Consider the following 16606-nt stretch of genomic DNA (forward strand, 5'->3'; position numbering starts at 1 on the left):
TTGAGTCAAAAACGACAATAGACGAAATTAATTTTTTGGAAGGAAGGGACCGGAAAATCTGGAATAAACTTAAGCGTGCTCCAAGAGCAACCATTAAACCAGGTTAGGAAGCGCGGATCGCATACAGCAATGAGCAGAATTACACAAGCATCTCTTTTGGGAAAGAACAAAAATCGGGGGCAGTAGACGATCAAGATTTACAACGAACGAGGCTGGCAGTTACAATTCTTGACTTCAAAATATGATGTGGCGCAAAAGGTCCCGTCTATTCTACACCCAGCCGCGTACGATCCACGCCTCGAAAATATAAACGCCGTCGTTTAATTTCTTTTCTCTTTCATCGTCCGAGTGAAAAAAGTTCATCCGAAATAGATCTCTGATGCGTATAATCTCAGGTGCGGTTCATATTTCCTCCTGCTGAATGTTCCTCCTCCATTGCGCTCTTTAGATCCTCCCACCCTTATTTTTCTCTCTTCTTTGGTTTCAAGATATCCAAAGTTTGGATATTGCACAGATTGAAAATTTCAGACTGGTGTATCTCTGGAATTCAGGTGTTTCCTGCCTCAGTAGCTGACGTTCTTAGGCGTATCAATGGCGTCGACAAGTAACAGTCAGAGCAGTATTCAAGATGACGATGATCAAGAAGAAGAGGCACTTCTTTCTGTCTTTCTTTATCTATTTCTTTCTTACCATTAAACCAAACGGTTAAATTTGCTACTTAATGTAGTAGTGCAGTATTTTTATTTTTTTTTTGTGATTTTGTGAAATTGAAGTATTAGTGGCTGGCGATATTCATATTGAGCACAACTGAACTTAAACTACCAATTTTCTTCCTATACACTGAGAATGAATTACTTCTTTACAGGCATTGCCCGTTTATGAAAATTTTTTTTCCCCATTTTGTTGAATCCCTGAGCTAGAGAGATATATACTTTTCTTTGGTTAAATTTCTGCAGATTGAGCATTTTGATGACTTTACTCTAGCCTCCTCGTGGGAAAGGTAGCCTTTATCAGCTATTGGTGATCGACTCTTCACCTGCTTCAACTCTTGTTAATTTAATATCTTGCTCGTTGCTTACATTTATCTGGAGCTTAAATTATGTGTTGGAAATGATGTGTTTTAGACTAATTTTGGGTAAACGTTGCAGGTTTATATCTGAAATAGAGGCTGTATGTCGGCAATGGTTGGCTACTGGTCCCAAAAATTTGGTGGTATGATTCTTATCACCTTTTTGACAAAGCTGTTCCCATGAATTACATGGATGTAATTTAGTCATGATCATCAAATCAACTGAGATTTCTCATGTTTGTCATATTGAGGATCAACTATCATTTATCAGCTAAACATTGGAAACTATTCAAGACAGAGAGTTAGGCTGCAAAATCACATTCTCAAAGAAGATACTGCAGGCTCAAAGAAAATCTCTTTTTATTGTCTTCTTTTGTTTATTTTAAATGTTTTGGGACAATTCAACTTACAACAATCATCCTTTTACTAATTTGCTTGTTACCATGTCCGAGTTAGGAAACAAGTAGTTTTTGGTTCTCAGGAAGTGTTTTCTCTCTGCTGGTACAGTCTAATTTTTGTTTATCTGTCTTTATCTGCAGAATGACTAATAGAAACTTTTTCATTTTTTAAATTCAATCATATGATCCTTTTCAATTACAAATTTAGGGGCTTTCTGATTGCATTATAATTTTGGACCTCCATTTCTCTTGCCTTTCAATAATAGAAAAAAGATGCAGTTTGTTTGGATTTCTCCAAGAACATATATAAGGTCAGATCAGAGTTGAAATATGCTATGAAGAACTACAGCATGGAATACTATTTTGAACCCTTTAATGATGGTAAGAATTATGACTTTCCCATGAAGTTTAGTTTCAGCTCATGAGCAAAACCTATTTCGAGCTTTTCCTAAAGTTGGAATTATTTCAGGAAAAGTTGCAGACTGGATTTCTACATCGCATGATCTGCAGCAATCTTTTGGGGTGAAAGACTTTCTGGTCTCTCTCTCTCTCTCTCTCTCTCTCTCTCTCTCTCTCTCCCCCAGTAATGTTTCTAAACTACTGGTTTTTTCCTCTAAACATAAGTGCTTCACATTTGACCCTGTGTTTTCTACAGGTGATTGCTCCTCAAAGTGCTAGTGGTGTAGTTCTTGATGCACCAGAGGCTAGCAAGCTCTTAAGTGCAGTTTCAATAGCTATGTCAAACTCTTCCAGGTGTTTTTCCTGTAAAATTATTTGTCTTCTATGACTATTACGAACAATGTTATGGAGTCTTTCCTGCTTTTTTGGCTTACATCTGAATGTTGTTGTTGAAATAATCTGACATGATAAAGGGGTAATCCTCATGCAAGCTTTATAGAAAATATTGGAATTGGGTAACCATACATATCTAAGAATTATGGTTAAAAAAACAACTATTCTGTGACCTAAGGATAGATGGACCTTAAAGCTTCAAATTGCTCTTTTGACTTAGTTGAAGTACTGCCACTGAAGAGCTAGTTTTGGGACTATGCTTGTAGTTGACTTTGTTCTTTGTAGTAGGCTGTCAGATTTAGCGGAAAAGTAGTAAAGGACTTGCTTGAACATTACCAATAAGACAAGCTACCATCCATTACATGAACATTTTGTAGCTTAAAATTGCACAAAATTGGAAAAATTTACAGTTAAAGCAGAGAAAGATTAGTTGGCTTTATCAATTTGGAGATAGGAATCAATTTAAACATAGGATTCTCCTTGATGCAGTATCTGATATTTTTGACGTGGATTACTAGAGCAAGTGCAAGAATGTCTTTGAAAAAGAATAGTGCAATATTCCTCTGTAATCTTAAGAAGGCTCCAAGCTGGTGTCCTGGTACAAAATCTAGTTGCTGACCTCTTGTACAAGATTCCTTTCCTCAGTTTGTTGATGATTTTTTCCTTTTCTTTTTTTAATGTTTGTTTCACTGATGTTGGCATTTAATGGTTGGTCATATGCTAACCAAATTAAGGAACATAATGTGAAAGGCTTGATATAAGACTATACATTAAAGTTGCAGTTGCCTTAAATTTATGCAGCTTGTGGCCAGCATTTGTTCCTGTACATGATCCTTCTCGTAGAGCTTACATTGGAATTCAGAATATGGGAACCATTTTTACTAGAAGATTTGAGGCAGACCGCATTGGTAGCCAAGTCCCAATAAAGCTTATGCATTTGGAGGGTTTGTACGAACTTTTTGTTTCTAAATTTGTAAGTTTTTCTATGGTCAGATGTTATGCTGGTATTTTCTAATATGAGAAGTTAGTTCTTCTATTGCTTTATTAAGAAGTTGCAGCCCAAGGGCATACATGGTTCATTGTCTTTGATCCGTTGGCTGTAATCTTCTTTTTACTATTCTTTCTCTATTCCTGTACCCTTTTACTATTCTTTCTCTATTCTTGTATAGAAAGAAGAAATTGTTCAAAAATTTGTCATGCAAATTGTTTGATATTATTTTGGGTTAAATACCAAAAACGCCCTTGTGGTTTGACTAATGTTCACTTTACCTCCCTATGGTTTGGAACCTACAATTTAACTCCCTGTCGTTTCAACTAAAGTGAAAGTCTAACAGAAAACATCTACAATAACGGTATTTCTGTTAGATTTTCACTTTAGGTGAAACGACAGGGAGTTAAATTATAGGTTTCCAAACCATAGGGAGGTAAAATGTACATTTGGCAAACCACAGGGGGTTTTTTGGTATTTTACCCATTCTCAAATGCACGAAACATTCTTCCAAGCGTTTGACTTATAGAGGGGCAATTTTGACATTTTCCTTTCAGACGTTAGTTTAGATGTTTTCCGTTAGACTTTTACTTTAATTGAAACGACGGGGAGTCAAATTGTAGGTTTCCAAACCATAGGGAGGTAAAGTGAACATTAGTCAAACCACAGGGGGGTTTTTGGTATTTAATCCTATTATTTTTTGTTGCATGAAGCGTCATTTTTGCTTCTAAGAGAGCCACTTCTTTCTACACACCTGCCATATAAATTCCAAAAGTTTCCTTTGATCATCTTCTTCATCTCTCTCTCTCTCTCTCTCAGTTTGATATCTTCCTTTTCTGTTTAGACTTCATCATCTGTATTGGCATCATTTGTTTTTTAATGTATTTAGCAAAAGCTTACGTTCCAGCATCAGTTTTTGGATGTTTAACCTATATATATACCATGTGTTCTCCATCTTGAAGGCGTATTCAACTGTGGACTTGTCAATGCATCTTTTCAAAGTCCATTTTAGGATGAAGCTAACCTACAGAACCCTTCCCACTGATGATGACCCTGAAGTACAGCAGGAATCTGAATTCCTGGAATCTGGCAGGCATTCTGAATTTGAGACTCATAACAAAATACAGTGGGATGATGATTGTCCTTGGAGTGAGTGGTATTCTGCAGAAGATCCTGTAAAAGGTGAACCTTCTATTATGAATATTTATTTAATTTTGTTGCTAATTTTAGCCCGTCGTGCTAAAAGTTGAGAATATTTAATTACTCTAAACCAAGTCAATATTTACCAGCTACTGTCAGATTTACTTGCTATGTGATCAAATGAATGCAATGTGCAATTGTCTTGTGGCCCAGGACGCTTGGTAGGTGATTGCAGTAATTGTTTGACTGTTATTGTGTTTCTCAAGACGATGGGAATCTCCAATAAAAATATGGAGCAGAAATCATAAGAGAATAGTTTTCTTTCTTTTTTGCTCTAGCTAGTTTTCTCATTTAAGCTGATTTTGCTTGGTGCACAGGACTGGAGCTCCTTACTATATGGTCTGAGAGAACAGTTGATACTTCTCTAGTTATGGCTGAACTGGAAAACGCTTCACCTCTTGAAGCTGACAAATGGTTCATATTTCCAAATTTGTCTCCTTACCTGTAAGAACTTACACAATAGATGACATTTGCAACATTTTGGTTCATTTTTAACTCAGACTTATTAGAACCCTTCACAATTTTAGGTTTAGTGTACAGGACTTCTTTCTATTTGTCTCTTTTAAAAGGTTCAATATCATCTTTTTTCTGCTACTCTACTATTTTGAAATCAAAATTTTACTGATATGGATTAAAGTTTGACTTAAAACCTTGTTATCAACAAATATATGTTCTGCAGAGAGACTTCAGATGGAAGCACCATAGGATTTGCTTCACAATTGCGCCTACTGGTTAACGCATTGGATTCGTCCTTGGGGGCTCAATTTATGGAGGATTTTGTTTCAGGTCTCAAAAACTTATATGCTGTTGTTAGTTATGTTGAAGGAGGAATTGATTTATGTCTTACATCTGAATTTACATATGTTTTACATATTTCTTTCTGTACTTTGCTGGACAATGTTGAAGATATACAGTTAATTTCTTTTTTCACTTTTTAGCAGTTGAAAATTCAGGCTCTGACAATATGAAGTCTTCAGCTGTTATACCTCCGCCCACAGTTCTTGATCGTGTGCTCAAAGATCTCTTTCATGAGGGTATGTATTTTTGTCTTTTTGCCAGCCTTTAGCAGCATTTTTGTGGGACAGCTATTCTAAGGTGGATCTAACAAAATCTGACTTGCTTTTTTTGGTAACTCACTATGTTGAGGTCTTCATGGTTATCTCTCTATCTCTCATTTAATATATCCTTTGAGAGATTGCTAAACAATTTTATTTTACATTTAGTTGTTGGAGGTGAAGCCATGTAAAAGGAATGGGTAATGGGGTTTGTCTCATTTTACATTTAATTGTTTTTGAGAGATATATCCTTCAACTGGTTAACCACTATCTGAATATGAAATATTCATGTTGCGAAAAAAAATTGAATGCTAGCGAAGAGAAGTATGATTTTTAACTATAACGGCTGGGAAGGCCAAGGTTAGCAACAATCAAGAAAATTGTTCAACTCCATTTTTTGACAATTTAAGTTACATTTTATAGTCTTTGACAAGGGACTTTATCCACCTTTTCTTTCTTTTCTCTTTAGTCTTAGAAAGCTGGGGTAACAAGACAACTTGCTGTCATTTTGGCGGGTCTTATTTTTATATGCATCCAGTGGAGTTTAACGAACCTCCATTATATGTTTGTAGATTTTTTGCTTATTCTAGTGTGAATTTTATCTTTAAATTTGTCTGCATATGAACTTAAAGGTTTCTATAATATCTATCTTGAATTGTTCATTGTGCAGATGCAGAAGTAAAACTTGATTTTGCTGATGCTGAGAATAAGAACTCTCGAGCTATTAAAGGAGCCCCCCTTGAATCTCTTTTTGCACAATTTTGTTTACATGCCCTCTGGTTTGGCAACTGCAATATACGTGGTATAATGTGTTCACATTAGTTCTTTTAAGATGTAACCTTTTCAAATGTTGTTGTCGTCTTCCTCTATTCCTTTCCATCTTAACTCTCTTTCTTCACTGTACTTTGATGGTTTTTACTATTAGCCATTGCTGTACTCTGGATTGAGTTTGTTCGAGAAATTCGTTGGTGTTGGGAAGAGTCACAGCCACTGCCACGAATGCCAACCAATGGCACAGTTGATCTGTCTACCTGTTTGATCTACCAGAAGTTACACATGGTTGGTTCGATTAATTTAGATGCTTTACAAACAGATAAGGAATAACCAATCATTTCCCCTATAATCTGATTGGTTTTGATAACCATTTGAATTTGTTTCCATTTTAATCCGCCAATGGGCAACCATGGTAGCATTGTCTTCTTCTGTGTAATATTGTCCTAAGGATCTCTGACACAGTGAAGTGCATGTGGATTTATTTTCTCCTTCCTTTCATAATCTTAACAGACCTTGCTGAATCATCTTACTAAATTGTTAATCATGATATTAGCTTGCAATATGCATTGAGAAGAAGCATCAAGAGAACAAAGAACATCCAGATGTTGGGGACAAGAAAACTTCTCCTTACATTGAGGTACAATGATTCCCTTGTTTCCCTAATTTTTTCTTTTTATCATGATTTCTAAAGCATTTGACATCTTTAAAGCAACCCCGCTTCAAGCTTCTTAACTTTCTTTTCTGACTGAAATGCAGGGCAAAGCTCAGATTACTAAACAGTCATCTTCTTTACTTGAAGTGACTGAGGATTCTAGCGGAGAACGTGACAGGTAAAACCAAGTGGGAACTCCTATCTTAATGGCTTCCCAGCTGACCTTGTTGAGGACTAGAGTTCTTCGGACATTTACTTATAATTTTGTCATTTTTTGGTTGTCTTCTCAACATTAGAAGCACCGAAATTTTGGTTTTGGAGTTTTTTCACCATTGCTAGAACTATTATACTTGATTATTTTGCTCATCATCATACTTTTCCTTTTAAAAAGAAACAAAACAAAAATATTGCTGTAGTCTTGTAATGATTCTGTTGGAAGGTATTGTTGTTATGCCAAAGACACACACTAGGGATGCTGGGTTTTTTTCCCTGGGTTACATGGTAAATTTGCCATTTTTTTAAATTGATGCTTATGATGATGGAAGTAGACTTAAATTCTGGTGTGTTACAATTTCCATATCTGCGAAGCATTTTTATTCTACTTTTCAATATGTGCTCTTTATGAGGAATGCATATTTTATCTAATATAATTAAATGAGAAGTCAAACATGCTACATGAAGCTCCTGGTATTTCAAAGTTATTAGTGTCCTGATAGCATTCCCTTGTCTGCAAGAAACTGTTGAGATCAAGTCATACCTTGCTAACGGAACATTGGTCATTTCCTTAGTTTCATAGATTATAGATCCATTATCAAATAAGCACATAGTAAAATGGATGTAATGGCGTGCTGACTTAAATATGAGTTAGTAAGTAAAGTAAGGGCGTCATAGAGAGCATTAACAACTATCTTTTTGAATATTAGTTTAAGAATTGAAAGGAATGTCATGCTTACTCATCAATCATAGTTTTGAAATTGTTGCACTATAGGCAAGGGAGCTAGATATCATAAAATTTGTTGTACACCATGGTCTTTAAGATTGTTAAATGCTTGTCAATCTTGAGGTTCTAGATCTTTCTTGTATTGATGTTTTGGGTTTATTTCCCTCAATTAATATGATGCTAGACATCATTGACTTGAAGAAATGCTAGATATATGTCAAAGGAGAGATAATGTTTCATTCTTTTGGTTGCTGAGCCAATAAAGTATGATGACTAGTCTAAAAAGTTTGCCCTTCTGTATGAATATAGTCTTAGGTCCTACTTTTGGCAAATGAAAGTGAATCGTAGATTTAGCTGTAATGGTCTCTCAGAGCAACTACATTTTAAGTTGTCTAGTCAGTCTAATATGGTGTTAGTCTTGTATAAGTTACGCCTCGACATGTTTAGTTATGGTTGTTCTGCATTTTCAATTTAGTTTCCTTGGTTTTGGTGTTCCCTTTTACCGTTCCATTGTTTAATAGCACTTTTGTTTGCTTGGCTTGCTCAGCTCCCTTTCACTCTTTCAATATAAGTAAAAAAAATATATGTATATACTGTCTGAAGAGTGAGAAAAAGAGTAATTGATCCGACTTTTTCAACACATGCAGCTTAGATTAACTTTGATGCTGATACTTGCAGCACTTAGATCTGCTTGCAGCACCTGAATTTAATCCAGTAATTCATAATTATCGTGCAGCCTAACAGCTAGAAATGATTTGGGAAGCCATGGAGTTGCTACATCTTTGTCCAATTCTGAGCAACAGAATTTTGCAAGCCCTACTGACACAAAGTTGTCAGAATACATCAGGATGGGATCAGCTGGCGTTGTGGGGTCCACGATGCTTTTGAATTCATGCCAGCAAATGCATGCTCCCTTCACCCAGGTTTATTTGATTTAAGTGGTTTTCTTTGTCCTATTTGCATTTCACTTTCCATCTTCTCTCTTGTAGATACTAATGCTGAAGCTATCATAGGATCCACCTCTTATGACAGAAGACATGCATGAAGAACGACTCAAAGCAGTTGAAGCATTTGGCGATTCATTTGTAAGCTTGAAATTCTCTTATTTAGAACTTTGTTTCCTCAAACTATCCTCGCACTTGCATGAGATGGAATTTCTGTGTGAACTTGAATTATCATTAGCATTATGGGGATGAAATAGGAATTCTACTTTCAGTAGATAGGTAACACTTATGGCATTTATTATTTGTTGTTTGGATACTTTGTCCTCTTTTGACTTTGTCTGTAGGCACAGATTACAGATGATAGGTACCTGGAAGTCCTCTTATGAATTGATATGTCCATGTACGTTTTTTAAACAGAAGAAAGGGGGAAAAATCAAATTCCAACTGAATATACAGTGTCTTACCTGTCATGAATAATATCAAGCTAAATAAGTCTGTTTGCCTAATGTTCAATATTTTGTGGCTGATAATAATATATTGTAAATGGTATTCACTTGATATGTCTTAGAAAATATTGATACTTACAGATCCTAATAATATACTTCGATGAAGATTTTTAAGCAATTCTACTTTTGTTGAACAAGTCACCGATAACCTTGTTTCTGTTATGCTAATTTTGTGTAGTTCTGAAACTTTATTTCATAATCAATTACATCATCTTTTGTAATATGCTTAAGTTCTTGTTGCATGGTTAAGAATGTGTAAAATTAGAAAAAAAATATTTGTATAACAAATCATTGTTGCGTTTTGATTACAGAGCTTTTCTGCTCAACTGGAGAAGGAAATCTTGTCTTCAGGTAATAAAGACACTGTAGTTTCATTCTGCTTTCTGAGGACTTCAGTTGATCAAATTGTTTTGCATCTCAATAAAGAAAATATGGAGAGATGGTAATTTTCTCAATCACTTGGAAAAACAAGGTTACTTTTTCACTAGCAGGAAAAAGGGTGAACAGTAAAAAGAATTATGAAGCATTTAGGTGTTTCCATATAGTGATGTGGCTATAGGATTTTGGCTTTTGGTGGGTTGTAAAATTTTTGGAGGCATTTTGGAACTTTAAATGCTGAAAGAATAGTTGATATCTTAGAATGTCATCTCAATCTTCGAGTTCTCTTTCCAAGTTGTGGTTTGTTTTAAAAACAACAAACATAAGCTTCTATTTGCTGGAATAATCCTGTACATACATTGCTGCTGTGTGATGTTAACCGCACTTTATATCTCTTCCACTATGTGATTTGAAATTTCTTGATCAGCATGTGAATATTTAAAGTTGGTGTTTCATCATTATTTTACCATTCAACCAGTGCTATATGTTATCATTCTTCACACAATTTGGTGCTATGAGGCTATTCTTAAATGGTTTTGTCCTGGGTGTTTGAGTAACATCTCGTTGGCAAAGAAGTTCATATCCTTGTTCTTTCTAAAGTATTTTAGCAAGTGGCATGTCTTCCCGTCATGCTGTAATTAATTGATCTTTTGAATAGCTTCAGAATGGTAACTTACTCTTGAACATTATCAGAAGCAATGAAAATTACAGTCACGGTGAGAGACGAATGGCCAAGTTAGATGACCTATTCTTGGAGTCTGCTGTATAGATTGGAAGTCATGGTACATTTTGTGGATTTATACTTTCTGAGTTGATTTCTTTCTACAATCTGAACCAGACATGTCAGCATTTAAAGCTGCGAATCCTGATGCTGTCTTTGAAGATTTCATCCGATGGCATTCACCTAGAGATTGGGAAAATGATGATAATGGGAAGCTTGCAGTTTCTCAAGCTAAAGCAGGTGAAGTTTCAAAGAATGAGTGGCCTCCTAGAGGAAGACTTTCAGAGAGAATGTCTGACCATGGGAGTTCATGGCGAAAGATTTGGAATGAAGCCCCTTCATTGCCTGCTTTTAAGCAAAAGCCGCTTCTGGATCCAAACAGAGAAGGGGAAAAGGTATCTTTGAATTAATGATCAGATGTCATACTTCATGCATGTAGCATGTGTTAAAACTACATTTCTGCTCTGTGGACTAGTCTGATCATCTCTGACTTGCTGGAACCCAGCTGATTTTTCAATTTCGTAAATCTCAATGATGCAATTTCATGATGATTGGTTGTATGCCTGGTCAATTGGAAGCAACATTTACTGGGTAGTGTTCATATTTGTCTATGCTACAAGAGCTCCAATTCAGCTTGAACTAAGGTTTTTTTAATTTCCACATGTCAGTGCAACTAGGATAATATAGAGCTACGGCAGTTATCTCTTGCATAGTTTTATTTGGAAATGCAATAAATATGTGAAAAAGAAAGGTTTATGTGAATAAGGAGATTCTCTTGAAGCCAAGGTCCTGTAACTCCTCCAAGAAAGTTGTTTTCTTTGTTTACCTAAGCATCTAGCACTTCACCAGTCAGATTTGTCTAAAACAAGAGGCTGTTACCATTTTAAAGAACAAGTGCGACTGTCACAAGAACAGAAAATTTCCTTGTTTCACCTCGTGGTGTAGGATCATGATGCTCAACTGTTTCTTTGTCAACAGAACATGAGAGAGAGCATTGTATTTTTTGGATGCTCCTTTCCTGAGACAACGTGATTTTTTTATTTGTTGAGGATTTCTTTAATTGTTGAGAAGCTATCATTTTTCTTGAACTCAGGTTCTTCATTATCTGGAGACCATGCGTCCACATCAATTACTGGAACAAATGGTTTGTACTGCTTTTAGAGCAGCAGCTGACACACTAAATCGGACTGCATTTGGGGGCTTAAAGCTGATGACATCCAAATTAGGGCAACTTTACCTTACCATGGCTTCTACATTGAAATCTTTGCAGAGTATGCTTGTTTCTGTGCAAAGTCTATGCCTGTTTTTAGTAAATTTGATATGTGCAAAGCCTATGTCCTAACATTACTTATTGCAGGAAATAGCTTATCTGTTGACAGTGAGATTATTGAAGACCTGACAAGGCTATGTGTCATTTTTGAACACGTTGAGAAGTTACTGACCGTAGCAGCTTCACTTCATCGTAAGTTCTTGCAAGCACCACGGCTATCGGAAGCAATTTTCAGTGACTTCTACAACTTTTACCTTCCAAAAATGGGAACGGGTTCTGGGAGCCATGATATAGACAAGGTAAATTTCTTTGGAGCCTCTCTTTTCTCACACAAGCTTTTTAAACAGGTTTAATTCTAAGACAAGTCTTTGGAATAAAATTTACTACTGCAATTGCTTCTCTCAGGTCATATGCCTTTATTATTTCTCTTCTTCTATTACTCTTGAATATGAGATTTTAGTTAACGATTCTTAGCTATGCTTATTTGCCCCATCAAATTGGCCTTTGTGCAGTCCTTGGTAGTATCAAACTTTCTTAGTTGCATTACCACAATGCTGGCGCTAACACCCACTAACCTTTATAGCTCCTCTTCCTTCCTACTTTTTCCCTTACCTTTATCTCCTACTTTATGCTATCCATCATCTCTGATCCTGAATTTTGCCATCATGTAGTCGCAGGAGTTCACTAAGAAGCAACAAATAATGGCACGGGAGAAGGAAGTGGTCGCAAGCATGTTTACTCCGCCAACTGCCAATCAGTCTTGGAGGAAGGTATTAAGCCTGGGAAATCTTCTCAATGGCCATGAACCAATTTTGAGGGAAATAATATTTTCCAAGCGTGATCATGTTAGCGGAGGTTATTATGCTGGCAGCTATGCTGGGGGATATCCACAGGAGATAGAAACCTATCGGATGTATTTATGTGGCACCTCTAATGATCTCAGGGTCGCACTAGCCGTTGCATCATGTGACTGATATGTAACTGCAGATTCCACCTTGATAGCGAGTGTAGTAATAGTATTCTTCGGTACCACGTAAATACCATTCTTTGGTGCCGTGTATGTATTTATATTCATTCTAAATGTTATGATAGGTAATTTCAAAAATATAAAGAAAATGTGAGGAGATATATTTTAACCAAATCCCTCGATTTGAAGACCTGGTGCAGGCTTCTAACAAGAAAAAACAAAGAAATAGCAGTCTTGGTGCGTAGTAATTGAAATTTCGCATTCTTTTGGTGCGTTATCAATGCATGATTCTTCAGTTCTCAAGGCTCACTACAAGATTGAATGTAGGAGGAGGAGTGATGGTCAATTATGGGTGTAGTTGAACAGTTTGTAGGCATCAACAGCTTCCAAATGCTCCCCTATTGGTTCAAAAGAATTGCCTTCTTTAGATATGGATCAATATGTACAAATAAGAATGCTAGAGAGAGGATCAACGGTGACTGACAAATTTGGACATGCTCATCGGTAAGATAGAGTACGTACTCATCAGAATCCGGCCGACATGTGCACCAACTACGTGTCCCCGTGGATTACTTGTCTACCTTGATTAAAATCTGAAAACCTCCCCCAATTCATGGGACATGCAAGCTACCAGGCAAAACATTTCACTTTCATTCATCTGACTTCACTGGAAGGTGTCATATTTCCGGCGAAAGATTATTGCTTCTGTTAAATGATTCATTAAGAACCACGTAGCGGAATGAAATGGAATAGTTATAGTGGTGAATAATCAAGCTTTTTTTCTTAATCTTTTTATTTTTTGCTCTGGTTAGAAGAAAATCTATCGATCAATTGAATTTCATCGAGGAAGCGCTGGTCAAGTGGTCAAAATTGAAACTCTAAAAATTAAAGATTATGGACATAAATCCCCTTCCTCCTTTCTTTCCCAATTTATAAATCCTATGCCTTTCCTCCATAAAAAAGGAAAAATTTGAAGTTCGAGTTATGTACTATAACTTTCCCTTCTTCGAAATTGACTTTTCGAGGTCTCTTAGGATGGTTTCTTGAAGTACGAACGCGTCCTATATGGAGTATGATGCCTCTCTATGCCAATAGTGTCACGAAGCGAAGAGGAACTTTAATTGGTGCGTCAATTGGGCTCTATCCAAACAAAATGTCAGCATCTACTGATGGCACAGTTCTTATAAAACGAGGCGAGGAACGATTAGAATATCTCTACTGAAAGAGGACTACTAAGGACCCTCCGGCCCTTAAATGGGCCCAAGGCGAAAAGCGTAAAAGCTTTTGTTCGACGACTAAAAACCCACCAATTCCCACCCATTCACAACCCGGCGGGAATGCATATGTGTTGTGCATGTAATTAAATTTGAGTAAATCTTGTACTCTCTCCATCCCACTTTGATAGTCCCGTTTTCCTTTTTCGTCTGTCCCAAATTGTAATCCACTTTCTAATTGAAGAATGTAGTTGTATTTTAAATTTCCTAAAATGCCCTTATTCAATGTAAGTTGTTGTTACTATAAACCTACCCCATTTAATGAGAGTTTATTCTTTTTTTACCATCAATTCAAGTTCCCATAAGGTTGTACTCTATTTAATATGAGGGTATTTTAGGAAAATAGCAATCTAAATTTAGTTTTCCAACAAAGTTAACTACTTTTTCTTAAACTGTGTGACAAAAAAATGGGACTATCAAAGTGGGACGGAGGGAGTATATCATATAGATGAAATTGAGATTTGAAATTCAAATTTAGCATATGTGGCATTCATCCAATCATCACAGTGTATACACTGTGAGTGTACGGTAGACCTTTAAGTTTTCATATATTTAATGCTACTGAAGAAGTTCTTGATCTGATTGTAAAATTCTAAAAGTTAGATGTACAATAAGAATAATGGCAGTGCTATCTTTTAGGAATTTTCATAAAATTTGTGTGAAAATTTGAATTGATTACACCAATTAAATAAGCATCACAATGCAAGACGATTTTACTTTTCAAAATTGACCAAAAACATACTAATGAAATTATAATTTCTAAAGACCTTCAAAATTTTCCAAGTAGAATTCTTTCACCTGCAAAGATCGTTTGTCCCACTTTCTATACCATTTTCTGTCCCAATATTTATTAAGAGAAAAGAAAAAAAAAAAAGAGAAAATACTTCTTCACATTTTCCATTTTATTTGTCCTTTCAACTTTGAAAGTACCAGTAAAGGATAAAATCCACGGACGCCCAATTCAAAGTTGTATTAGGCGCTTAAGGTATCAACAAACTCAAGAGCCTGCAATTTTCTTAAACAGACGTTGTATATACTCCCAAAATTGCACTCGAACATAACATTTGTCTTATGCATCCGGAGTGCAAAATATCATCTTACTTTCAAAAATAATTCCCTTTCCCTCTCTCTTTCTTGGGAAGTCTATTAAGCTTTCATGGCTTTTGGGTCACCATCAGAAGGATATAGACCCAACATCAAAATGTAACATGAGTGGTGGGTGGGAGGTATTAAATAGAAAATGACGTGTGTATGTATAATATGTAATGAGATCCCCATCCAAAACGTCAATGCTTAGTTTTTATGGATCTTGATTTCCACTAATGCCACATTCTTTCTCAAACGCCCATTGTCCTAACGGACTAGAAGACACAGTCCATAGGCCATAGCCTGTTGTTGCTCAATTGGTCATGGAGCCACAGCTGAAAAGTCATTTCATGAATAATTCCAAAGTCCCAATTCCCCTATTCCTGCAAGACTCGGAATCTACACGTCTAATCATACTCACACTTCTTTTTTCATTTGACGTGAGAACACTCTTCTTCCACCATCGTCTGCTAGTTGCAATAAGCAGTTCTTTTGCGCAAACCATTAATTACCATATTTAGGCGATTGATAATAAAGCTAGCTATTGAAAGTGAAGTCATCGGCGTAAAGAAATTATATGTTACTCAAATCAATAGCAGAGTGTTTCATTGATCTTTTCTTTCTTTTGCAGAAAAAAGGATCGATTCTTTTTACGGTAGACGGGTTGTACATATAATTGGATGATTCTTTTAAAGGGTATGAGCTTAATTAAGCCGTGACGGTATCTTAAAAAGTGTTACAACGCTCCGTTTGGATTACCTGTTTTTTAAAGTGTTTTTAAAAAATTTTACTGTAACATAGAGTTTTTAGAGTATATTTTGAGATATTTAAGAGTAAAAGAGTTTTTAAAATATTTTTTGAAATATTTTTTTTAATATTAAAAAAAATTAAATTACTTTTTAGAGTACCTCTTAAAATACTTTTTAAAATATTTTTATAGTATTTGAAAAACTAATGAATTCAAACAGAGGGTATATTTCAAAAAATTATTACAATATTTTTTTAAAAAAAAATAATAATCTACTTCCACCGCAGTGTTATGCCTTTCTTTTGGCACGCATGCATGATGCTACAAAATAAAATAGCTTGTTTTAATTTTCATACATTAAGCGTCCCTCATGGTGTATACACACATTTATATGTGTGTATGCATGTATGTATGTATGTATATATATATATTAACACTACGTTTAATGAAGGTATTTCACCTCTCAGTATAAAATTAGTGCTGTTAATCAATGAATGTGGGATTTGCGGAATAGAATTAGTGTATGAAATTGATAATCATTACGGTGAAGAAGAATAGTAGTACACGTTACGTGCTTCCTTAGGATAGGATGTACCCACCCAATAGGGCCTAATTTGGCGCGATAGAGTGCCAGTGCTTAATTGGATGGATAATCAAAAGGAATCGTTGGTGGTGGGGTGGCGGGCATAAATGTATCTCAAATGTACGAATAATGTATTTAATTATCATATGAAGAATAATGATTATGTGGGGATTATGGAATTGACGCCTCCGTTGTCTCCATTTTGCGATTCGGGGAAGAATTATGGGAGAAGAGGCATTTCATACGCTTTCTTTTGCTTTC

The 16606-nt window shown here is 35.8% G+C and overlaps 1 protein-coding gene across 5 annotated transcripts; it reads left to right on the forward strand.

Moving 5' to 3' along the window:
• The first annotated feature begins 11 nt into the window (after positions 1-11).
• Positions 12-12828, forward strand: LOC113711564 (uncharacterized). Of its 5 annotated transcripts, none has more exons than XM_027234724.2 (23): positions 12-395; positions 489-651; positions 957-1000; positions 1149-1212; positions 1734-1848; positions 1937-2004; positions 2123-2220; positions 3061-3232; positions 4210-4429; positions 4765-4891; positions 5127-5233; positions 5386-5481; positions 6173-6304; positions 6428-6561; positions 6830-6913; positions 7033-7106; positions 8605-8791; positions 8882-8953; positions 9630-9669; positions 10535-10812; positions 11511-11688; positions 11775-11986; positions 12359-12828. In XM_027234724.2, exons 2-23 carry the CDS (start codon positions 592-594, stop codon positions 12659-12661), a joined length of 2865 nt encoding a protein of 954 aa, XP_027090525.1. In that variant the 5' UTR covers positions 12-395; positions 489-591; the 3' UTR covers positions 12662-12828. The 5 variants fall into 5 exon arrangements, with proteins under 5 accessions (XP_027090525.1, XP_027090538.1, XP_071917196.1 ...); XM_027234737.2 differs by having other exon boundaries at positions 552-651; XM_072061095.1 differs by lacking the exon at positions 957-1000 and having other exon boundaries at positions 552-651.
• Positions 12829-16606: the final 3778 nt, after the last annotated feature.

Source organism: Coffea arabica, chromosome 1e (genome assembly GCF_036785885.1).
Source record: "Coffea arabica cultivar ET-39 chromosome 1e, Coffea Arabica ET-39 HiFi, whole genome shotgun sequence".
Lineage (NCBI taxonomy): Eukaryota > Viridiplantae > Streptophyta > Magnoliopsida > Gentianales > Rubiaceae > Coffea > Coffea arabica.